At 50.8% G+C, this 25701-nt stretch overlaps 1 protein-coding gene across 1 annotated transcript in view; it reads left to right on the forward strand.

Moving 5' to 3' along the window:
* The window catches only part of SRRM3 (serine/arginine repetitive matrix 3), an 86090-nt gene that overhangs the window by 26684 nt on the left and 33705 nt on the right, over positions 1-25701 (forward strand). Inside the window, exons 2-3 of the mRNA XM_030932756.1 lie at positions 7594-7865; positions 20670-20771. Of these exons, the coding sequence (XP_030788616.1) occupies positions 7633-7865; positions 20670-20771 (335 nt within the window). The 5' untranslated portion in view covers positions 7594-7632. The remainder of the gene's footprint in view (positions 1-7593; positions 7866-20669; positions 20772-25701) is intronic.

Below are 25701 nucleotides of genomic sequence, written 5' to 3' on the forward strand. Positions count from 1 at the left end.
ATCTAAGCTACCTCCCCCATCCCACATCCAGTCAATTACAAACCCTGCCAGATTGGCCCATTTATTTCTTGAATCCTGGTCATCCTTACTAGCTCTGGCAGCCCTGCCTCCTGCTCCCTCCCAGCCTTGCTGGGAAGCCTGCGTTGACCAACCAAGCAGGGATACAGACACTTTTCCAGTTCTCTTTCATCACACTACACTGCTGTTTACCTGTCAGTCTCCTGAACCACCCTGTGAGCTTCTAGAGGGCCATGATGGCGTCATGTTCATCTCTATACCCGCAGCCTCTAAGAACATAGGGCCCAGAGTAGATGCTGAGTGTTTGTTGAGTGAATGCATGAATATCGTTTCTATCTCATGTTTGAACAATTCCTGTAACAGGGACCTCATTCATCCTAGGACAAACTGCTTAGTTTGTTCGTTTGTGTTTTGAGATGAAATGTCACTCTGTTACCCAGGCTGAAGTGCAGTGACGCGATCACAGGCCACTGCTACCTCCACCTCCTGGGTTCAAGCTATTCTCATGCCTCATCTTCCCAAGTAGCTGGGATTATAGGCACATGTCACCACATTCAGCTATTTTTTGTATTTTTAGTAGAGACAGTGTCTCACCATGTTGGCCAGGCTGGTCTCGAGTTCCTGACTGCAAGTGATCCGCCCGCCTCTGCCTCCCAAAGTGCTGAGATTACAGGTGCGAGCCACCAAACCTGGCCAAAACTCCTTAGTTTTTAAAGAGTTTTGATTATTATAAAATAAAAAACAAAACAAGACAAGACTCTTTTTTGAACTAAGCTGAATCAACACTAGATGACTTGCCTGTGAGAATCTTGGCCCTGTCTTGCAGATCGGCTAGGGCCTTGCTCCTCTTAGGGCAGTCTAAGGACTAGTAGTGTTGGTGTTACTTGTTAGAAATGCAAATTCTCAAGCCCCACTCCACATCTCTCAAATCAGAAACTCTGAGGGTGAAGTCAACAATCTGTGTCTTGCTGGGTGCAGTGGCTCAAGCCTGTAATCCCAGCACTTTGGGAGGCCAAGGCAGGAGGATCACAAGGTCAGAAGTTCAAGACCTGTCTGGCCAGCATAGTGGAACCCCGTCTCTACTAAAAATACAAAAAGTTAGCCGGGTGTAGTGGTGTGCACCTGTAATCCCAGCTACTCAGGAGGCTGAGGCAGGAGAATCATGTGAACCCAGGAGGCAGAGGTTGCAGTGAGCCAAGATTGCACCATTGCACTCCAGCCCGGGTGACAGTGCAAGACATTGTCTCAAACAAAACAAAACAAAACAAATCTGTGTCTTAACAAGTCCTCCTGGTGATTCTAATGCCCAGTAAAATTTGAAAATGGCTATTTCTAGACCACTTCCCACCTCCCCCTAATTGGTGGTCCATACTTGGGTTATATCAGGAGGACCTGGGGAACATGAGAAATTTCATCCCCAGAGACCTTTTTTTTTTTGAGACAGAGTCTCACTCTGTCACCCAGGCTAGAGTACGGAGGCGCAATCTTGGCTCACTGCAAGCTCCGCCCCCTGGGTTCACACCATTCTCCCGCCTCAGCCTTCCAAGTAGCTGGGACTACAGGCGCCTGCCACTACGCCTGGCTAATTTTTTGTATATTTAGTAGAGAAGGGGTTTCACCGTGTTAGCCAGGATGGTCTCGATCTCCTGACCTTGTGATCGGCCCGCCTCAGCCTCCCAAAGTGCTGGGATTACAGGCGTGAGACACCGCACCCGGCTGAGACTTTGATTCAGTGGATCTGGGTTGGATTCCAGGTAGCACTGACATACGAAATATAGGACACTCAGTTAAATTTGAATTTCAGATAACGAATAATTTCTTAGTAGAAGTATGTTCCAAATATAAAATTCAAATTTAATTTAACTGGGTTCCTATTTGGCAAATCTGGCAATGCTAGCTAAACATTGCTACTTCTAACAAGCCTCTCAGTCGATTCAGCCAGGTTTGACCTAGATCCTCTGCAAATCTTCGTATATTTGAAGCTAGGTATTCTGACCACCTGTATATTCTTATAATCTTCCCCCTCCTTAGCATCCTATTTTTGTTGATATATCCTAAGATAACATGCATTTTTGGCAGCCACATTGTGATATTGACTCAAATTGAGTCTGTAATCATTGAAAATCCCCATAATCCTTCCCAAACATTCTGCTTCTAAACTATGTCTACCCCATTCCAATTTTAGTTTGGGACCCAGATTCAGAATGTGGCACTTCTCACTATCCTGTTTCACCTTCTTCTTCTTTCTTCTTTCTTCTTCTTTCTTCTTCTTCTTCTTCTTCTCGGAGTCTTGCTCAATTGCCCAGGCTGGAGTGCAGTGGTGTGATCTCAGCTCACTGCAATCTCTGCCTCCGGGTTCAAGCGATTATCCTGCCTCAGCCTTCCGAGCAGCTTAGATTGCAGGCATGCACCACCATGACTGGCTGATTTTTGTACTTTTAGTAGAGACGGGGTTTCACCATGTTGGCCAGCCTGGTCTCGAACTCCTGACCTCGTGATCCACCCGCTTCAGCCTCCCAAAGTGCTGGGATTACAGATGTGAGCCATCGCACCTGGCCCTGTTTTACCTTCTTAGATTCTTCCAATGTCTCTAACTACTGAGTCCTTTTAGATTCTGACTGTATATCCACCAGTCCTCTCAGGCTGTGTCCTCAGTGAATTTGATTGTCAGACTACCAGTGTTCTATCCAGTCAATAGTGAACATATTGGATTAGATGTGGTGAGAATAGTGCCCTGTGATTCTCCACTAAATACCTACATCTAACATGACGTTGATCCATTAACTACTAGCTCCTTTTGAGTATAGGCCAATCAATCAACCAATTACAACAAAATGGGATATTAGCACCCACCAGGACAGTGTCATCTTATGAAATCTCACAGTGAGGCCAGGCGCAGTGACTCATGCCTATAATCCCAACATTTTGGGAGGCTGAGGCAGGAAGATCACTTGAGCCCAGGAACTTGAGACCGGCCTGGGCAACATAGCAAGATCCCATCTCTACAAAAAATTTAAAAATCTGCTGGGCATGGTGGCGCACCTGTACTTTCATCTACTTGGAAGCTGAAGCAGGAAGATCACTTGAGTCCAGGAGGTCAAGGCTGCAGTGAGCTATAGTCATGCCACTGCACTCCAGCCTAGGCAACAGAGCGAGAGTCTGGAAGGAAGGAAGGAAGGAAGGAAGGAAGGAAGGAAGGAAGGAAGGAAGGAAGGAAGGAAGGAAGGAGGGAAGGATAAATCTCACAATAATTTCTTTTTCTTTCTTTCTTTTTTTTTTTTTTCAAGACAGAGTCTCGCCCTGTCACCCAGGCTGAAGTACAATGGTGCGATTTCAGCTCACTGCAACCTCCACCTCCCAGGTTCAAGTGATTCTCATGCCTCAGCCTCCTGAGTAGCTGGGATTACAGGCACCCACCACCGTGCCTGGCTAATTTTTGTATTTTTTAGTAGAGACGGGGTTTTACCATGTTGCCCAGGCTGGTCTTGAACTCCTGACCTCAGGTGATCCACCCACCTTGGCTTCCCAAAGCGCTGGCATTACAGGTGTGAGCCACTGAGGCCAGCCTCACAATGATTTCGTAAAATATAATGTCATATGACTCACAGAGGGACCCTGTGCCTGCAGTCCTGCAGTCACCCCCTAGTCTGCTGGCCCAACAAACCTGACTTGGAAGGAAGTGGGCTTAGTGTGCAATGTTTTGGGTCATTCTATTAATGACCTGCCGCAGATTCCTGCCCGGTGTCTCTCCAACTCACCAGGTGAAATTGGTCAAATCCACCATCTGTTCTAGTGAAAATCCAGACCGCATCTGCCACGCCTCTCTTCACATAGCTCTCCTTTCCTCCTCAATCATTTCTGCAAAGATTACCCTGGGCAACCTAGCATTGCTAGCCAGGTGTTCTCCTAGCACTGAGGCTAGAATTTCTCAGGGTTTGGAGATCTGAGTGCATTCAGAACGACTCTCACCAGTTTTCACCCTCTGCCCTCCAGGCGTTCAGGCCAAGTTCGAGGCTGGGGAGCCTTGCTCAGGTCAGAGGGAAGATGTGCAGAACAGCATGGCTTCCAGGGCTCTCACTGGCGCCTTCGTGCACTCTCTCCACACTTTCAGTGTGCCTCTTGCATTGCCTGGTGCTGGGGTAGGCTCTAATGAGTCAGAATGAAAGGATGGTCCCCTCCCCTAAAAGGGCTCACAGTCTAGAATAGGAGTTAGAAGCAAACAACCAACTGAATCTCGGTATCTAAATGTCGCATTTAAAAAGTGTGGACAAAAGATGCGGAAGCACAAAGAAGGAATGACACATCCTTGCTGGAAGAGCGGAGGACTTCCCATAGGAGGTGATTTTTGGGCTGGGCTCTGAAGGATGAGTTGAAGTTCCCTAGGTGAAGAACAGGACTCCAGTGGAGGGGAAACACATAGGCAAAGGCACAAAGGAGGAAGTAAAAGCACGCATTTGGGGGATGAGGACCAAGGCTAAGGGGCTGGGTGTTGGTTGCAGGACGGGGTGCAGCATGGGATGAAGTTGCAAGATAGCATTCGACAGAATGCAAAGGGGTCTTGCAGGCTGTATCAAGGGCCATGCCATGTATTCCTCTATCTTGCCTCCTGTTGTCACTGTCTTTGTTCAGCCTGGGTGCATTGAGCTTCACATGCACTAGGCACTTAGCTGGAGCTAGGAATTGAAAGCTAAGTTGCCCTCAGCCCAGGGGGAGCCAGACCTGTGAACCCACAGCAACAAAAGCAAAAGCTCTGGGAGGTAAGGCCAGGAGTGGTGGCTCATGCCTATAATCCCAGCACTTTGGGAGGGCAGATCACCTGAGGTCAGGAGTTCAAGACCAGCCTGGCCAACATGGTGAAACCCCATTTCTACTAAAAATACAAAAAGTAGCCAGGTAAGGTGGCAGGCACCTATAATTCCAGCTACTCAGGAGGCTGAGGCGGGAGAATCACTTGAACCCAGGAGGTGGAGGTTGCAGTGAGCCAAGATTGCACCACTGCACTCCAGCCTGGGTGACAGAGTGAGACTCCATCTCCAAAAAAAAAAAAAAAAAAAAAAAAAAGAGCTCTGGGAGGGTGACACCAGCCAGAGGGGAAAGAAAGGCTTCCAAAAGGTGATGATGCCTATCAGCAGTGACTTTGAGGACAACTAAGAATGAAGAGTGTCCCAGGAAAGGGCCTAGAGCCAAGAGAGGTGGAGGAGGATGTGTGTGGTAGGGAGTGGTGGAGACAGAGCTGGACCAGGAGGCAGGGCCATGTTGTGGCTTTAAGCCAAGGTGACAAGAGTCATGGGAGGCTGCTAACCAGGGCATGACATGGTCTAATTTGCTCCTGGACCCATCTGCCAAGTTGCCAGTGGAGGATGAAGGTCTGAGAGCAGGGAGGCCAGGCAACCGCAGTGAGGCAGTGGACCTGTGTGGAGGAAGGAGCTTGGGTCCAGGTGGTAACAGGGGAGGAGAGGAAGTGGATAAATATGAGAGATGTTGAGAAGAGAGGATGGGGCTGGGCGCAGTGGCTCATGCCTGTAATCTCAGTACTTTGGAAGGCTGAGGTGGAAGGATCGTTTGAAGTCAGGAGTTGAAGACCAGCCTGGGCAAAATAGCAAGACCTTGACTCTACAAAAAAAAAAAAAAATTATTTTGTTTTAATTAGCTGGGTATGGTGGCACATGCCTGTAGTTACAGCTATTCGGGAAACTGAGGTGGGAGGATATCGCTTGAGCTCAGGAGTTCAAGGCTGCAGTGAGCTATGACTGTGCCACTACACTCCAGTCTGGGTGACAGAGTGAGACCCTGTCTCAAAAAATGGACAAAGAAGAGGGGATGAGGGACCTGACTTGATGACAGGTGAACTGTTGTGGGTCAGGGCAATAGGGGTCAAGCTCCACAAAGAAGAGGGGATGAGGGACCTGACTTGATGACAGGTGAACTGTTGTGGGTCAGGGCAATAGGGGTATCCAAGCTCCACACATGTTCCTGGCTCAGATGACCAACAGATAGAGGGGTCACCCATATTGAGGTGGGTGGGGAGCAGGGCTCTGCTTGCAGCATGGGGTGGGTGATGCTTGTGGAGTGTCCCAGGAAAACCCCTGGTGGAACTGGGGTATAGGGCTGGTCTAGGGACAGAGGTGGGAAGCTAGCAGGTGTGAGAGTGGAAAAGAGGGGTTAGAAGAACAGCTTTGGTCTCTAAGCCCCCAGGCACTCCCCTCTCCAGAAGACTCTGGCAGATGCTCCCAGGAACAGGTGGAAATCAGAGGCTCAGAGAGGGGTAGTGACATCTTCAGGGTCACACAGCAAGGAGTGGAAAAACGCAGCCTAGAACCCATGCACTTGGGACTCAGGGGGAAGGACATATGAGAAGAGCTTATGTTTTCATCACCATTGTTGCCTGCTGTCACTCTGTCCCCTTCAGAGCCTCCTGTAGCTGTCACAGTCCCTCTCTCTTCTCTGCCTTCCAGTTTCTGTAGCTCTAAACACTCCCACCCCCATCCCATCACTCTGAGGCCAGAGAGGGGAGGGTGTGTGGGGGGAGAAGTGTCACAGGGAAGGCCTGATCCAAGATGTCCAGGCATGCCCAATCCCTTCTTTTCCTCCCTCCCTCCTTCCTTTCCCTCCCTCCCACCCCACTCCCTGGGAATGAGGCCTCCCTGTTGCTTAGCAACTAGCAGAGCCTTGGAGAAAGGAAATGGAAATAGCTCAGGAGGTGCCTCCCCTCTGTTAAGATAGAAGTCCTTGGAGTGTGTGTGCGCGTGTGTGTTTGTGTGTGTGTGTGTGCTCTACTTTGGCGGACCTGGCATGGAGTCAGAGATTCTTAGCTCCAAGCCAAGTTGACTCCCACCCCACCCTGAGCCTACAGGAGGACGTGGCTGCCTGGAAAGCTAGTCAGTGTCAGCCTTGGTCACATCGCCAGAGGCAGTGTTTCCAGAACAAAGGAGGGGATAGTCCTGTAGGCCCAATCTGGGTGAGCCCGGCTTATCTGGAACGTCGGCTTTGGAGAAGTTGGCCAGATCAAACAGAGAGCTAAAATCTGCCTCTGGGGTGGGAATGGAGTAGGCTTCCATCTTCCCCTCTGTGCAGGGCTGCCCTGGGAGCAGACGGGTAGGTAGGAACAAACGGAATGTAATCTGTGTCCCACTGGACAGAGCCAGGACAATGGGCCTGGTGTGTGTGTAAACGGTTTCAACTGAGCCGAAAGGAGAAATATGACTGGGGAGTTAATGATGTGTGCAAGTGGGCGCTGGGATGTCTGGCCCAAGCATCCATGTAAGCCAGAGAGGATTATCCTCGGTAGTTCCTGGAGGTGACACGATTCCCAACCAATGGCTTTTAGAGGCCATCCAGTCTGGCCTGCATCCGCCCACCTTACAGATGGGAAAAAGCCCAGATTCCAACCCACTCGTGCCCTGAGGTGTGACCCAAAGGTGCAAACCAGCCGTCTGTCCCCCTCTGCACCAGGAAAGGAAGCGGATTAGAGCCATGAGTGGGCCCTTAAATCTCCAGGATTAACTCGAGCAGAGAGGAGCTTAGCAGGTGGCCAAGAAGTGACCATCCCGCCTCGTGTCTGTGTCTGTCCCTCAGGGCCAGCGGCCCAGACCAGCGGCTCCGGGGCCAGCCACGATGTCTTCCACCGTGAACAACGGGGCAGCCAGCATGCCCTCCCCACCCGACGCCGCGAACGGCTTCCCGCAGCCCAGCGCCTCCTCGGGGGCCTGGCCGCGGGCGGAGGAGGAGCTGCGTACCGCAGAGCCGGGCCTGGTGAAACGCGCGCACCGCGAGATCCTGGACCATGAGCGCAAGCGGCGCGTGGAGCTCAAGTGCATGGAGCTGCAGGAGATGATGGAGGAGCAAGGGTGAGCGGGCCGTGGGGCGGGGCTGGGGTGGGGAGATAGGCGGGGCGAGGGTGGGAGGAGGGAGTGATGCTGCTCGTGGGCGTGGCGAACGTCGTGGGCGGGGAGAAGGGCGGGGCTAGGGACTATTAGGGCAGAGTCGGGCGACCGTGGGAACCCACGAGCCTTGTCCAGACAAGAGGCCAGAGTCCAGACCAATTGGGGTGAAGCCATTGCAAGTCCAGCTCATCTTTCATTTGTGTATTAGGTTGTTGCGAAAGTAATCGCGGTTTTTGCCATTAAAAGTAATGGCAAAAACCGGCCAGGCCTAGTGGCTCACACCTGTGATTCCAGCACTTTGAAAGGCTGAGGCGAGCGGATTAGAGGTCAGAAATTCGAGACCAGCCTAGCTAACATGGTGAAACCTCGTCTCTATGAAAAATACAAAAAAAAATTTAGCCGGGCGCGGTGACTCACACCTGTATTCCCAGCACTTTGGGAGGCCTAGGAGGGTGGATCATGAGGTCAGGAGTTTGAGACCAGCCTTGCCAACATGGTGAAACTTTGTCTCTACTAAAAATACAAAAATTAGCCAGGCTTAGTGATGCGTGCCTGTAATCCCAGCTACTCGGGAAGCTGAGGCAGGAGAATCACTTGAACCCGGGAGGCGGAGGTTGCAGTGAGCCGAGATTGGGCCACTGCACTCCAGCCTGGGCAACAGATCGAGATTCCCTCTCAAAAAAGAAAAAAGAAAGAAAGAAACTAGTGGGCTGGCTGCTGAAGGAGTCAAAGTCAGGAGCAGTGGCTGCCCATCAGACTGTCAGTGAGCTGAGAAATCAGAAACTCCCTACACAGCGGGGCTGGAGCCTAGAGCCACATGGGGCCAGACACAGCCTGTGTCCTGCAGTCCTTCCAAGTCACACCTTTGTCTGTCCATCCCAGGCCTCCTGGGCTCCCTTAGACAGGGGCCACCATCTCTGAGGAGCTTAAGAAGACCCCCAGGCTTAGGCAGAGGCAGTGAGTTGCTGAAGGCCAACTGGAAGGTGGAGGGCCAAGACGGGGGCCAAGATGGAGTCAGGATGAAGAGTCCTGCTGGCTGCCAGGCAGAGCTGCTTGTAGGGAGAAGAAGGGGTAATGGGGACCTGGTGCTCACCTCAACCAGAGGACCAGGTAGTGGGGAGGAGGCCCCTTGCAGAGAGGGATAGATGGATGGATGGCAGGATGCTGAGGATGCACAGAAAAGAGATTCCAGCTGGCAAGGGAACATGTTGATGAGCTGTGGGTACCAGAGGAGAGAATGAGATCCCAAGGGGCAGGGGCAAGAAGGGGCGAGGTGGGGAGCATCTTCTACAGTGAGAACCTCAGGTGGTGAATTAAATCTGTGAATCCAGCCAGATACGGTGGCTCACGCCTGTAATCCCAGCAATTTGGGAGGCCGAGGTGGGCAGATCACTTGAGGTCAGGAGATCGAGACCAGCCTGGCCAACATGCTGAAACCCCATCTCTATAACACACACACACAAAAGTGGGGTGTGGTGGCTCATGCCTGTAATCCCAGCACTATGGGAGGACAAGGCAGGTGGATCATGAGGTCAGGAGATAGAGATCACCCTGGCTAACACAGTGAAACCCCATCTCCACTGAAAATACAAAAAATTAGCCGGGCATGGGGGCATGCACCTGTAGTCTCAGCTACTCAGGAGGCTGAGGCGGGAGAATCACTTGAACCTGGGAGGCAGAGGTTGCAGTGAGTCAAGATCGTGCCATTGCACTCCAGCCTGGGTGACAGCGCAAGACTCCATCTCAAAAACAAAACAAAAACAAACAAACCCTGCAAATTCCACCAAATTCTGTCTGGGGAGTTGAGGAGGGAGGGGAGTGTGGACAGAGGACAAGAGGGTTGACAGGGACGGGCGAGGTGTCCCCTGCACTTTCCTGCTCCTCCTCCTCCCAGAACTCCACCCCCTTGATGAACCCATCCCCATCCTGAGCCCCTCTCCCTTCACTAAGTCCCCTCCTCTTCTCTGTACTTTCCCATCCTGAAAGCCCTCCCCTTCAAATACCCCCACCATTTCAAGGAACCTTCCCTTACTGAGCCCCTCCCCAAGCAAACGGTGATGGCATTTGGCCTTGTCCTGGGTGTTAGACCCCCAGCATCAAAGATCCCTGCTTCCCTGGGAAGCACCCACTATGTCCCCACTTGCTCAGTCAGGACCCTTTCCCCCACCCAAGCTCTCACTTGAGGTGGTCCTTATCCTGGAGCCACCCCCAAAAATCCAGCTCTTGGGTGACCCTCCCCCTGCCCTCCCCATCTGCAGCAGGCATTTGATCATGGCAGGGACAGGCATTCTGAGACTCCCAAATCCAGGCTTCTGGCCCTATCTTGACCTTGACAAGCCACGGTTTACTCACCTGGAAAATAGGGGCACCTGTGTTCCGGAGCGGTTCTGAGAGTCTTCCGTTGAAGACACATGTGGGACTGCCCTGCCCCCAGCCAGTCCCCACAAAGTGCCCAATAAACACCAGGCGCCCCTGCTCTTTTATCGAATCGAGTCATTAATATCCATTTCTAGAAACACTGGTTCGGTTGCATTTATTTACTGGGTTCTCGGGCATTTGACAAATATTCACATCAGTCACAGGAACACACACTCTTTGGCCCCATTAAAAAGCAATCCTTTTCCTTAATATTGATGGCTGGCTGGCTAATCCACTGGCGATTGATGGCGTACTTGGAGTCACCTTCCCAGACAGCCTTGGCTTGCAGTCTGCAATCACCGCAGGGCGGGACAGAGCCCGCAGCCTTTCTGATGTGACACTCCCACCTGGCCCCCGGCATCCTCCCTGCCACCCTATTTATCTTCTTGCCATGCCTCTTTTTTCTTTTTTTTGAGATGGAATCTCACTCTGTCGTCCAGGCTGGAGTGCAGCGGCACGATCTCTGCTCACTGCAACCTCCGCCTCCTGGGTTCAAGTGATTTTCCTGCCTCAGCCTCCTGAGTAGCTAGGATTACAGGTGCATGCCACCATGCCTGGCTAATTTTTATATTTTTAGCAGAGACAGAGTTTCACCATACTGGGCAGGCTGGTTTTGAAATCCTGACCTCGTGAGCCACCCTCCTCGGCCTCCCAAAGTGCTGGGATCAAAGGCGTGAGCCACCGCACCCAACCAATTTTTGTATTTTTAGTAGAGACAGGGTTTTACCATGTTGGCCATGCTGGTCTTGAACTCCTGACCTCAAGTGAGCCACCTGTCTCAGCTTCCTAAAGTGCTGGGATTACAAGGGTGAGCCACCGTGCCCAGATGCCATGCCTCTTCTTGTGAGGACATGGGTGAGGTGACAGAGCACAGCTCCATTCCTAGCTAGTTTTGGAACCTGTTTTTTTTTTTTTTTTTTTTTTTTTTTTGAGATGGAGTTTCACTCTTGTTGCCCAAGCAGGAGTACAATGGCATGATCTCTACTCGTTGCAGCCTCTTCCTCCTGGTTCAAGTGATTCTCCTGCCTCAGCCTCCCGAGTAGCTGGGACTACAGGCATGTGCCACCACACCCAGCTAATTTTTTGTATTTTTAGTAGTAACAGGGTTTCACCATGTCGGCCAGGCTGGTCTTGAACTGACTTCAGATGATCTGCCAGCCTCAGCCTCCCAAAGTGCTGGGATTACAGGCGTGAGCCACTGTGCCCGGCCTAGGCTTGGAGCTTTGAGCCCTCCCCTCTCCCTGTTCTGTTTGCTCATCTGTAAAATGGGAATAAAAAGGCTACCATCCCAGTCATTGTGGCTCATGCCTGTAATCCCAGGACTTTGGGAGGCTGAGGAGGGAGGATCACTTGAGCCCAGGAGTTTGAGACCAGCCTGGGCAACATAGTGAGCCCACCTGTTCCCCATCTACAAAAAAATATATTTTTTTAATTAGCCAGGTGTGGTGGCACATGCCTGTGTTCCCAGCTACTCAGAAGGCTAATGTGAGAGGATTACTTAAGCCTGAGAAGTCGAGGCTACAGCGAGCTATGATTGCACCACTGCACTCCAGACTGGGTGGCAGAGCAAGACCCCATCTAAAAACAAAAAACAAAAACAAAGCAAAACAAAACAAAGCAAAAGGTCGCTGTCTGGCCTAATGCAGGAACTCATGCCTGTAATCCCAGTACTTTGGGATACCAAGACAGGAGGTTTTCTTGAGGCCAGGAGGCCTGGGCAACATAGGAAGTCCCTGCCTCTACCAAAAAATAAACAATTGCCGGGCGCAGTGGCTCATGCCGGTAATCCCAGCACTTTGGGAGGCCGAGGCAGGTGGATCACCTGAGGTTAGGAGTTCGAGACCAGCCTGGCCAACATGGTGAAACCCTGTCTCTACTAAAAATACAAAACAATTAGCCAGTTGTGGTGGTGGATGCCTGTAATCCTGGCTACTCTGGAGGCTGAGGCAGGAGAATCGCTTGAACCCAGGAGATGGAGGTTGCAGTGAGCTGAGATCGCGCCATTGCACTCCAGCCTGGGCAACAAGAGCAAAACTCCATCTCAAAAATAAATAAATAAATAAATAATAATTAGCTGGGCACAGTGGCACACTCCTGTAATCCCAGCACTTTGGGAGGCTGGCGTGGGAGAATCGCTTGAGGCCAAGAGTTTGAGACCAGCCTGTGTAACATAGCAGGACTCCATCTCTACTTTAAAAAATATAAAAATAACAAATAAAAAGGCCACCATGCCTCTCAAAGCTCTGGTGCAGAAAATGATTATCTAGGAAGCACTGGGTCTGGGCACAGACAGACAAAATTAAACATTCTTCACTCTGAGGAACTCTTAAAATTCTGTGTCCCCTCACCCCACTCCTGTCCCAGAGAGTGACCCAGGAATCCCCAAAGCCACAATGCATTTGGCATGCCCTTCCCTTATGGCCCATGGAGTGGCATGAGGACTAAGGGAGCCAGACTGGCTTGGGGAGCACCTGGGCCAAGAGGCTGGGGACCCTGGGACAGACATCACTGCCCCATTACTCTTCCCCCATCCACACACAAGCCATTGACTTTTTTTTTTTTTTTGGAGACAGAGTCTTGCTCTGTCACCCAGGCTGGAGTGCAATGGCACTGTCTTGGCTCACTGCAACCTCCACCTCCCAGGTCCAAGTGATTCTCCTGCCTCATCCTCCCAAGTAGCTGGGATTAGAGGCATGTGCCGCCATGCCCAGCTAATTTTGTATTTTTAGTAGAGACGGGGTTTCACCATGTTGGTCAGTCTGGTCTCAAACACCTCAAGTGATCTGCCTGTCTCGGCCTCCCAAAGTGCTGGGATTACAGGTGTGAGCCACCATGCCCGGCCTAGAAGCCCTTGACTTTGAGTCTGAGGCTTTGGCCATGCTAGCCAGCCTTCCTGCATGGCCCTAGGCTGGCCGGCTCTGCCGCCTCCACAGGGAGTGAGGGGTTTGGGTAGCAGCCTCCCCTTATCCCAGCCTTTGCCTCCAGGCAGAAGAGAGAGACGAGGCCCAAGTGATTCTCAGAGCTGGTGCCATGCCGACCTGGCAGGAGTCTCATGTAGAAAAGGGCAGGGAGCCTGGGATGACTGTACACTCTGTCCCCACTGCCCTGGGACAGATAAGCTTCAGTTGCTACTATTTATTTACTTATTTATTTTTGAGATGGAGTCTCGCTCTGTTGCCCAGGCTGGAGTATAGTGGCGTGATCTCAGCTCACTGCAACCTCTGCCTCCTGGGTTCAAGTGATTCTCCTGCTTCAGCCTCCCAAGTAGCTGGGACTACAGGCGTGTACCACCACACCCTGCTGATTTGTGTATTTTTAGCAGACACACGGTTTCATCATGTTTGCCAGGCTAGGGTCAAACTCCTGACCTCAAGTGATCCACCCATCTTGGCCTCCCAAAGTGCTGGGATTACAGGCATGAGCCACCGTGTCTGGCCAGTTGCTACCATTTATTGAGCACCTACTATATGCCAGGCACTGTGCAAAGTGATGTAAATGCATCACGTCTGTGTTAGTCCACTTTGCATTGCTCTAAAGGAATACCTGAGGCTGGGTAACTTATCAAGAAAAGAAGTTTACTTGGCTCACGGTTCTAGAGGCTCGTACAGAAGCATGGTGCCAGCATCCAACTGGCTTCTGATGAGGCCTCAGGAAGCTTTTAGTCATAATGGAAAAGAAGGGGAGCCAGCATGTCACATGGCAACAGAGGGAGAAAGAGGGAGAGGAGAGATACCCCAGACTCCTTAAAACAATCATCTCTTTCCTAAACTAATAGAGCAGCAGTCCCTAACCTTTTCAGCGCTAGATACCAGTTTTGCGGAAGAAGTTTTTTTCTGGCTGGGCACGGTGGCTTACGCCTGTAATCCCAGCACTTTGGGAGGCCGAGGTGGGTGGATCACCTGAGGTTGGGATTTTGAGACCAGCCTGACCAACATGGAGAAACTCTGTCTGTAGTAAAAATACAAAAATTAGCCTGGTGTGGTGGCGGGTGCCTGTAGTCCCAGCCACTTGGGATGCTGAGGCAGGAGAATCGCTTGAACACGGGAGATGGAGATTGTGGTGAGCTGAGATTGTACCATTGCACTCCAGCCTGGGCAACAAGATTAAAACTCCGTCTCAAAAAAAAAAAAAAAGAAAATTTTTCCATGGACTGGGGGTGCGGGGGATGGTTTCAGGATGATTCGAGCACATTGCATTTATTGTGCAGTTTATTTCTGTTATTATTAGATTGTAGTATGTAATGAAATAATTCTACAACTCACCATCATGTGGAGTCCGTGGGAGCCCTGAGCTTGTTTTCCTGCAGCTAGACAGTCCCTTCTGGGGGTGATGGGAGACAGTGACAGATCATCAGGCATTAGATTCTCATAAGGAGCATGCAACCTACATCCCTCGCATGCGCAGTTCACAACAGGGTTCCCACTCCTCTGAGAATCTAATGCCACCGCTGATCTGACGGGAGGCGGAGCTCAGGCGGTAATGGGAGTGATGCGGAGCGGCTGTAAATACAGGTGAAGCTTTGCTCCCTTGCCCGCTGCTCACCTCCTGCTGTGCGGCCCAGGGTAAATACAGGTGAAGCTTTGCTCCCTTGCCTGCTGCTCACCTCCTGCTGTGTGGCCCAGTTCCTAATAGGCCACAGAGTGGTACCCCCACCTGGTGTATTAGGGACCCCTGTAATAGAGTGAAAACTCACTCATGACCACAGGGAGGGCACTGAGCCGTTCTTGAGGGATCTGTCCCCATGACCCAAACACCTCCCACCAGACCCCACCCCCAACACTGAGGATCACATTTCAACATGAGATTGGGAGGGGACTAATATCCAGATGACTAATATCCAGATGACAATCTTGAAAGGTGGGTCGTGTGCCCATTTCACCAATGTGGAAGCTAAGGCTGGGAGAAGCGTATGGACTTGCCCAAGGTCACAGAACTGGGAAGTGGGAGGTGCCAGGATTCAAAAGTAGGACTGTTGGGCTCCTCTGTCTCTCCGTCATCACTGTCCCAAGTGGCTCAGCTGAGAGGATTGACTCCAAGAGATATGAGGGGAAAGGACACTCAGAGGTGGTGGTCACGCTTGAGACCCATCACCAGGTGTCATCCTTGGGTCCCCAGCTTCTCCCAACAAGATGCCCTGGGGCATAGAGGGACCCTCCCCAACCCTCTGAGTTGGTTCAATCCAGCAGCCCATCCCTAACAGAGAGGTGTGGGAGTTCATCAACTTGCCTCCAACCCACTGACTCCAGGATGACCCCCAGCCCTGCATATGTGCTGCTGCAGTCTCCATGAAACCTATTTGTGCCAATTTCTTACCCTTCCATGTGCCAAAGACCCCCAGGAAAGGGGGCTTGGACCCTGGCCTGAAGCTGCCCCCCACCCTCCCACCCCCCACCAAGCAGCTGGGGAATGACCCAGCCTCACCCTTAGGCCATCTCCTCCCCAAACCCACCTGGCCCAGAGTCCCATGCCAGTCTCTGTCTCCCTCCCTGGGGCCTGTAAGTTAGGGACTAAGCAGTATTGAAGGGCCTGTGCTATGTTTGTCTCTGTGCTGGTGACAGTGACAAGCTAGTCTCTGGAAGAGAAGGTGATGTGGGAGCAATTGCTCTCTGCCTCTGCTGGGGGGCAGGTGGGGCACTGCTCTTTCTTCCTGGGTGCCAGGCACTGCACTGCCCAACTCACATGCCCAGACAAGGGACCTCCAGGTGAATGCCCGAGCCTGAGGGCCACACAGGGACTGAGGTGGACACTGAGGAGCCAGCGCCCTGAACTTGGTGGAGCTGGTTAGTAGCATCAGTGCAGGGTGGCCTGAGCCATGAGGGGATAGGGGGTTAGAAGAAAAGCCCCCCACCCCTACCAGGCCAGGACCCATCCCTCCCCATGGTGAGCAACACAGCAGGCTGAACCTGCACAGCCTCCGACCCTAGCTGGGGGTCAGGGGACACCTGCTTAAGAAGTAGGTGGTGGCTGGGCACAGTGGAACATGTCTGTAATCCCAGCACTTTGGGAGGCCGAGGTGGGTGGATTACTTGAGGTCAGGAGTTCGAGACCAGCCTAGCCAATGTGTTGAAACCCCGTCTCTACTAAAAATACAAAAATTAGCTGGGCATGGTGGTGGTTGCCTGTAGTCCCAGCTGCCGGGGAAGCTGAGGAGGAGAATTGCTTGAACCTGGGGGGCGGAGGTTGCAGTGAGCCGAGGTTGTGCCACTGCACTCCAGCCTCAGCGACAGAGCAAGACTCCATCTCAAAAAAAAAAAGTAGGTGGTGCTTCTTACCCAACCAGACCCCCTGACTCAACCAATTGGTCCCCAAGCCATCTCCCTCCTAGACGGCTTTTTGTCCATTTCTCCCCTTTCATCCTCAAGACCTCTCTCCCTGCTCTGGCTTCACTGTCTCCTTCTGAACCCCTATGGTAGCACAACACCAGCTTTCTGCCTCCAGTTCCCTCTTCTCCAGCCACAAATTCACCAGAGCCATCTTTTCAAAAGGAGAATCCAATCTTAAAACTCTCCATGCCTCTCCATCACCAGTCACTCATTTAGCACAAATATCTGGATGCCACAATGTGACAGGCATGGTGCCAGGTGCTGGGACTGCCCCTGGGAACCAGACAAGGCCCCTGCCCACAGCAAACTCCAGGCCAGTGTTGGATACAGACCAGCAAACAGATAATTACTGGAGCCTGAACCACCTGCCAGGAGTTGGGATGTACGGGTTGCTATGGAAATGCAAACGCTAGCATTGAACCTGAAATGGGGGGAGGCATCCATCTTACTGTAAACATCCAAGGAGTCAAACCTTCGCCGTGATTATTTCCACAGGGTAAACCTGGAAGTTAATTTATGAATCAAAGCATGTGTTCATTTTTTAAAAAGGCTTTTGAAGATAATTGTCAAATTGCTATCCCACAAATATTTGTTGAAGGAGCAGAGGGAAGGAGGGAGTAGAGAGATGGGATCTTTGAAAGGAAAAAACAAAACATACCATTTTCTTTTTTTTTGAGACGGAGTCTGGCTCTGTCCCCCAGGCTTGAGTGCAGTGGCCGGATCTCAGCTCACTGCAAGCTCCGCCTCCCGGGTTTATGCCATTCTCCTGCCTTAGCCTCCGGAGTAGCTGGGACTACAGGCGTCCGCCACCTCGCCCGGCTAGTTTTTTGTATTTTTTAGTAGAGACGGGGTTTCACCGTGTTAGCCAGGATGGTCTCGATCTCCTGACCTCGTGATTCACCCGTCTCGGCCTCCCAAAGTGCTGGGATTACAGGCTTGAGCCACCGCGCCCGGAAAAACATACCATTTTCATGGATGGCTGAGTGGGGAGAGCTGGACCCATGCTGCCACCATGTCTTTTTTTTTATGTCTTCTTTTTTAATTTTTTAAAAATTATTTTTTAAAACTTTGCTGGATCCGAAAAAGTTTTTAAATAATTTTTTAAAAAATTTAATATACATAGTAGTTATATATATTTATAGGGTACATGAGATGTTTTGATACAATGCAATGTGAAATAAGCACATCATGGAGAAGGAAGTATCCATCCCCTCCAGCATTTATCCTTTGAGTTACAAATAATCCAACTATATTCTTTAAGTTATTCAGAAATATACAATTAAGTTATTATTCACTGTAGTTACCTTGTTGGGCTATCCAACAGTAGGTGTTTTTTTGTTGTTGTTGTTTTTGTCTTTGTTTTTGTTTTATTGTTTTTTTAGATGGAGTCTCACTCTGTCACCCAGGCTGGAGTGTGGTGGTGCAATCTCAGCTCACCACAATCTCCACCTCCGGGGTTCAAACGATTCTCCTGCCTCAGCCTCCTGGGTAGCTGGGATTACGGGGTGTGCACCACCACACCCAGCTAATTTTTTATATTTTTGGTAGAGACGGGTTTTCACCATGGTAGCCAGGCTGGTCTTGAACTCCTGACCTCAGGTGATCCGCCCACCTCCACCTCCCAAAGTGCTGGGATTACAGACGTGAGTCACTGCACCTGGCCAGTAGGTCTTATTCATTCTATTTTTTGGTATCCATTAATCATCCCTACCTCCCTCACCATGTTCTCTGTCCAAGACAATGACCTACAGCCCAGGGAGAGCAGAGAGAAAGGTCTGGGGCAAATAAGCCTTAGTTGTTACCATTTGTTGGGCACCTACTCTATGCCAGGCACTGTGCAAAGTGCTATAAGGGCATCACTACCATGAATCCTCTGACAACCTTGAAAGGCAGGTTGTGTTCCCATTTCACAGATGTAGAAGCTAAGGCTAGAAAAGTTGTGTAGTGGGGTGCAGCACACCAACATGGCACAAGTATACATATGTAACAAACCTGCACATTATGCACATGTACCCTAGAACTTAAAGTATAATAATAAAAATAAATAAAGAAATAAAAAATAAAAAGAGCTTATTGCCACAAAAAAAAAAAAAAAAGAAAGAAAGAAAAAAAAGAAAAGTTGTGTAGTGGCCAGGTAAGGTGGCTCACGCCTGTAATCCCAGCACTTTGGGAGTCTGAGCTAGGCGGATCATCTGAGGTCAGGAGTTCATGACCAGCCTGGCCAACATGGTGAAACCCCGTCTCTACTAAAAATACAAAAATTAGCTGGGCATGGTGACAGGCACCTGTAATCCCAGCTGTTTGGGTGGCTGAGGCAGGAGAATCACTTGAACCCGGGAGGTGGAGGTTGTAGTGAGCCAAGATCGCACCACTGCACTCCAGCCCAGGCGACACAGCGAAACGCCACCTCAAAAAATAAAACTAAAAAAAAAAAAAGAGAGAGAGAAAAGAAAAGTTGTATAGGTGTACACAAGTGTATAGAAGTGTTGGGCTGAAACAACTCAGAGGCCTACGGAGGGTCCCTCCATGCCCAGGGCATCTTGCTGGGAGAAGCTGGGGACCCCAGGGTGACATCTGGCTACTGGACAAAGAGGCCTCAAGTGTGACCACCACATCTGAGCATCCCCTGCCCTCATATTTTTCTAGGTCAAGCCTCTTAGGTGAGCCACGGGGGCCAGTGATGAAAAGGAGAGGCTAAAGAGTACAGCAGTCCTGTTTTTGAATCCAGGCACCTGCCATTTCCCAGCTCTGTGAGGTTGGGCAAGTCAATTCACTTTGCCTTAGCTTCTACATCTGTGAAATGGGAATGTGACCTGCCTTTCGAGGTTGTCAGAGGATCCCTTTAGTAACAGCTGCTGGACACCTGCTATATGCCAGGCACAGAGCCAGGGCTGCATGATCAAAGACCTCTAGGGGCAGTGTGGACACAGGCTGGAGGGAGAGACCCCAGAGGAACTGGAAGGCCAGGTGGCGGCTGTCATGGAGAAGCAGTGAGAGAGAATGACCACTGACCCCAGGAGTGAGAGCAGGGATGAGGAGTAGATAACCGCACTTTGGTCCCTAGACTGAGACTGGGCTTATAGTGGGAGGAGAAGGGGAGTAGAGACGTCAGGGACTTCCATTTGAGGCCCAGACATCAGCCATCCCCTACCCCAAGCCAGCAGCAGAAAGAAGCAATGAAACTACCCCTTGACCCCTGACAACCCCCCTACAAGCCACTTGGCAGCCTTACTCTTGCAGAAATGGGGGTGCTTTGAGGACCTGCCCATGGCTGTATAAGGATCAGATGTCACGGAGGCCAGCAGAAAAGGCTGTGTATGTCTCAAAGCCAAAATTCTCACTCATCCCCTAAAATTCTCGAAAGAGCCACTGCAGTCTGGATGTGGGAGGGAGGCCGGCCCTGGGGATGGAGGAGGGTACGGTGGAGGGGCTCAGCCGCACCTGAGGGGCGAAGGGGTCACCTCTCCCCACCTCTGGGAACAAGTTTTCCTTTTGTCTGTTTGTTTGTTATTTGGTTGGTTGATTGAGCTGGTGTACAATGTTTTGTTGCTGTTGTTGTTTGCTTTTTGGGACGGAGTCTCTGGGTCGCCTAGGCTGGTGTGCAGTGGCATGATCTTGGTTCACTGCAACCTCTGCCTCCTGGGTTCAAGTGATTCTCCTACCTCAGCCTCCTCAGTAGCTGGGATTTACAGGCGCCTGCCACCCCACCCAGCTAATTTTTGTATTTTTTGTAGAGATAGGGGTTCACCATGTTGGCCAGGCTGGTTTTGCACTCCTGAGCTCAGGTGATCTGCCTGCCTTGGACACCCAAAGAGCTGGGATTACAGGCGAGAGCCACTGCACCCAGCCAGGCTTGTGTACAATGAACTTGAGCTTCCTCAGTACTCTGTGACCTTGGAGAGGTTATTGCAAGCTGGAGTGTGTGCTTGTGACCCAGGGGTTGGGGGGAACTGGGCTGAGTGGGGGGTAGGAAAGAGGGAACCAAATTCGGGAGACCAGCCCCTTCACCCTCTCTGTGCCCCCACAGGTATTCGGAGGAGGAGATTCGGCAGAAAGTGGGGACATTCCGGCAGATGCTGATGGAGAAGGAGGGAGTGCTCACCAGGGAGGACCGGCCTGGGGGCCACATGTGAGTGCTTACCTGTGTGCAGATCGGGGAGAGGGAGTGCAGGCTCAGGCAGCAGCTGGGTACTAGAGGGGCCTGTCCAGGTGCTCCCTCAGGTGGCTTGGTCTGGTTGGGGCTCAGGTGAGGGGGTAGAGAGGAAGAAGAGAAGGAGGAGGAGAGGAGGGCATGAACTCTGCCCACTGGAAATGTTGGCCTGGCCCAGGGACATCTGGACATCACCGACGGCCTCCTCCTACCCACCCTGGGTCCTACCTCTGGCTCAGCAGTGGGAGGGGTGGGGGAGGCAGCCCAGATCTCAGCTCAGGGGATTCTGAGCTGCAAATCGGAAGACTTCAGATATGCCCTGAGCCCAACATTGTCTCTGGCCGACAAAGTGACCCCAGGCAAGCCCCAATGATTCCCTCCTATAGAAATGAAATTTGGGCAGGGTACAGTGGCTCAAGCCTGTAATCCCAGTACTTTGGGAGGCCAAGTCAGGCAGATCACTTGAGGTCAGGAGTTCGAGACCAGCCTGGCCAACATGTTGAAACCCTGTCTCTACTAAAAATAGAAAAATTATCTGGGCATGGTGGCGCATGCCTGTAATCCTAGCTACTTGGGAGGCTGAGGCAAAAGAATTGCTTGAACCCAGAAGGCAGAGGTTGCAGTGAGCCAAGATCTTGCCACTTACTCTATCCTGGTCAACAGAGCGAGATTCCATCTCAAAAAATAAAACAGAATAAAATAAAATAAAATTCAGAGTAAGCACACACTCTGGGAAGTAAGAGCCCACACACCAAATCCCACTGCTACCATGACCAATGACTTGGTGGATAAAGAGGGTGTAAGGCTGGGCATGGTGGCTCACACCTGTAATCCCAGTACTTTGGGAGGCCAAGGTGGGAGGATTGCTTGAGCTCAGGAGTTTGAGACCACCCTGAGCAACATGGTGAAACTCAGTCTCTACAAAATACACAAAAATTAGCTGGGCATGGTGGCGCAGGCCTGTAATCCCAGCTACTCAGGAAGCTGAGGCACGAGAATCACTTGAACCTGGGAGGCGAAGGTTGCAGTGAGCTGTGCCACTGCACTCCAGCCTGAATGACAGAGGGTGACTCTGTCTAAAAAAAAAAAAAAAGGTGTATGGCTTTGCTGAGGTCACGCTTCTGCCTCCTGTCACAGGATAGGAGGAACACCGGTTTGCTCTGGATCTCTGGGTGGGCCTTGGATCAAACAGGCAAGTTATAGCAAGGCAAATATTGTCTCAGATCAGAGGCGAACTGTGAACCACTCAAAACCATACAAACACTGGAGGAGGCTGCATTACGAGGGTGGGCACAGCCTGTGCCTGGGAGTGTCCAGCCATGGCTGGCCGAGCTCCATGCCTGGCAGGCACCGTGTGCTCAGGCAGTGCTGCTGAATCCACTCAGATGGTCCTTCCCCTTGTTCATCCTCAGTTTCCCTGCCCAGCACCAACATCTCATGTTTCTCTGGCTAGAAGTAAAATTAGCTGGGTGTGGTGGTGCATGCCTGTAATCCCAGCTACTTGGGAGGCTGAGGCCGGAGAATCACTTGAACCCAGGAGGCAGAGGTTGCAGTGAGCCGAGACCGCCCCACTGCACTCCAGCCTGGGGGACAGAGTGAGACTCCGTCTCAAAAAATAATAATAATAAAATAATTTTAAAAAATCTTAGCCTACATGCAGGAATGGGTAAAAGTCCCTTAAACAAAAATGGAGTTAACTATATTCATTAATTTGCTGTTCTGCTATCCCAGCAGACCTTCTGAGTGATTCTCCTGTTGCAGTCATCTTTCTTTCTTTCTTTCTTTCTTTATTTTTATTTATTTTTGAGACAGGGTTTTGCTCTGTTGCCCAGACTGGAGTGCAGTGGTATAATCTCAGGTCACTGCAACCTCCATCTCCCGGGTTCAAACTATTCTCCTGCCTCAGCCTTCTGAGTAGCTGGGATTACAGGTGCATGCCACCATGGCCCGGCTAATTTTTGGGTTTTTTTGGAGATGGAGTTTCACTCTTATCGCTCAGGCTGGAGTGCAGTGGTGTAATCTTGGCTCACTGCAACCTCCACCCCGGGGGTTCAAGCAATTCTCCTGCCTCAGCCTCCTGAGTAGCTGGGATTACAGGTGCCCGCCACCATGCCTGCTAATTTTTCTGTATTTTTAGTAGAGACAGGGTTTTGCCATATCGGCCAGTCTGGTCTCGAACTCATGACCTCAGGTGATCGACCCACATCGATCGACCCACATCGGCCTCCCAAAGTGCTAGGATTACAGGCATGAGCCACCACACCCGGTCTTAGTCATCGTAAAGGCTGGCAGCGCTGCAGGAACAGACAGACCTCAGTGGGAAATAGGGAAACCCTTTTTGCAGACTTTCTGTATTGCTGGGTAGTGAGGGGTAAAGTATTTCCCAACTTACCCCACTTACCCCTCATCTCTCTGGCCAGAGTAGGAGGAAAACAGAAACAGAGGCAGGCTGCAGCCTGGGTGACGAAGCAAGACTCCATCTCATAAATAAATAAATAAGATTAATACATGTAAAGTGCTCATCGCACCTGGCGCCTGGGTCAGTAATTATCATAATATGGACTGTTTCATATTGTTGCCCCGCAGTCTGAGAAGCAAAGGAAAAAGCTCGAGGCCGGATTCATCTCTGTTTCTATCATCACTACCCCCACCCAGGGCCCCTGGCAGGCCTGGCAGCCTGGCTAAGTGATGAGCAGAATCCCTTTGCCTGGATTCCTTGCCCCCTTCCCACATCTGAGCCCTTTCATCTGTCAGTTGGCCATTGTGCTCCTGGCTAATGGGAAACAGGACCAGTTAATTAGTGAAAGTGCTGGCATGAGGAAGAGCCACCGGCAGTCTGCTCTGCCCACGGCGGTCAGCCCGACGCCTGTCTTCTGTGGAGCTGTGTTTCACTTCCACATGCTCTTTGTCCCTTTGTAGCAGACTCTGACTGGGTCCACTTTGATCAGCTCTGTGGGGCTCAGTTTGTTTTCACAAGGGGATAAAACTTCTCCTGCCTACTCCCCAGACATGATCAGGAGTAAACTAGTTAGCAAACATGAATTTAAGGCTGGGTATGGTGAATCACGCCTGTAATCCCAGCAGCACTTTGGAAGGCTGAGGTGGGAGGATCGCTTGAGGCCAGGAATTCCAGACCAGCCTGGGCAACATAGCAAGACCCCATCTCTATTAAAAATTTAAAAAAAAAAAAAAGGTTGGGAGCTGTAGTTCATATCTGTAATCCCAGCATTTTGGGAGGCTGAGACGGTTGGATCACTTGAGGTCAGGAGTTCGAGACCAGCCTGGCCAACATGGTGAGACCTCCGTCTCTACTAAAAATACAAAAAATTAGCTAAGCATGGTGGCACACACCTGTAATCCCAGCTACTCTGGAACTGGGAGGCTGAGGCAGGAGAATTTCTTGAACCCAGGAGGTGGAGGTTGCACTGAGCCGAGATCACACAACTGCACTCCAGCCTTGGCAGCAGAGCGAGGCTCTGTCTCAAAAAATAAATAAAAACAAAAATAAATGTTAAAAGAAAACATGAAAATTTAAGAGCATTAAAACATTAAACAAATCTAGGACTCAGAGAGCACACACCCACAACAGTATCTATCAAGTTGGAAGGGGATGAGTGAGCTGGAAGACCTCATGTTAGCTTACATCTCCAGCAGGGAAGGTCAGCCAGCGCATTCAAGGGCTGTGTCATTTGCACATGAGTTCTCAAAGCCAATTGCTAGATGAACTTATATAGGTGTTTGTTTGTTTGTTTTTGAGACAGAGTCTCACTCTGTCACCCAGGCTGGAGTGCAGTGGTGTGATCTCTGCTCACTGCAACCTATGCTTTCCAGGTTCAAGTGATTCTCCTGCCTCAGTCTCCCAAGTAGCTGGGATTGTAGGCACGTGCCACCATGCCCGGCAAATTTTTGTATTTTCAGTAGAGACGGGGTTTAGCCATGTTGTCCAGACTGGTCTCGAACTCCTGACCTCAAGTGATCTGCCCACCTCGGCCTCCCAAAGTGGTGGGATTACAGGCGTGAGGCACCATGCCTGGCCTCATTTCATTTGATTTGTAGAAATGGGATCTTACTGTGTTGCCTGGGCTGCTCTCAAACTCCCAGCCTCAAGTGATCCTCTCACCGTAGCCTCAACTTATATGCCTTACTAAAACTTGACATTATAGGGAATGTTCCTTTTCTACTCTGCACCTCAGTTTTCTCATCTGCAAAATGGAAGGGGGTGCAATTTCTGTAAATCATTGAGGAGCTATGAATGGGATTGTGAACTGTGAAGTACTCTTTAAACATTACAGAACAGGCCAGGCGCGGAGGCTCACATCTGTAATCCCAGCACTTTGGGAGGCCAATGCGAGAGGATCACTTGAGGTCAGGAGTTCGAGACCAGCCTGGCCAACATGGTGAAACTCTACTAAAAATATAATAGTTAGCCGGGCATGGTGGTGAGCACCTGTAATCCCAGCTACTCAAGAGGCTGAGGCAGGAGAATGGCTTGAACCCAGGAAGTGGAAGCTGTTGCAGTAAGCCAAGATCGTACCACTGCATTCCAGCCTGGGTGACAGAGCAAGACTCCATCTCAAATAAATAAATAAATAACATTAAAGAACATTGTTCTTGGCCAGGCACGGTGGCTCACACCTGTAATCCCAGCATTTTGGGAGATTGAGGTTGGTGGATCACCTGAGGTTGGGAATTTGAGACCAGCCTGACCAACATGGAGAAACCTCATCTCTACTAAAAATACAAAATTAACTGGGCATGGTGGCACATGCCTGTCATCCCAGCTACTCGGGAGGCTGAGGAAGGAGAATCGCTTGAACCTGGGAGGCGAAGTTTGCAGTGAGCCAAGATAGCACCACTGCACTCCAGCCTGGGCAATAAGAGCGAAACTCTGTTTCAAAAACAAACAAAC

This window comes from Rhinopithecus roxellana, chromosome 6 (genome assembly GCF_007565055.1).
Source record: "Rhinopithecus roxellana isolate Shanxi Qingling chromosome 6, ASM756505v1, whole genome shotgun sequence".
NCBI classification, from domain to species: domain Eukaryota; kingdom Metazoa; phylum Chordata; class Mammalia; order Primates; family Cercopithecidae; genus Rhinopithecus; species Rhinopithecus roxellana.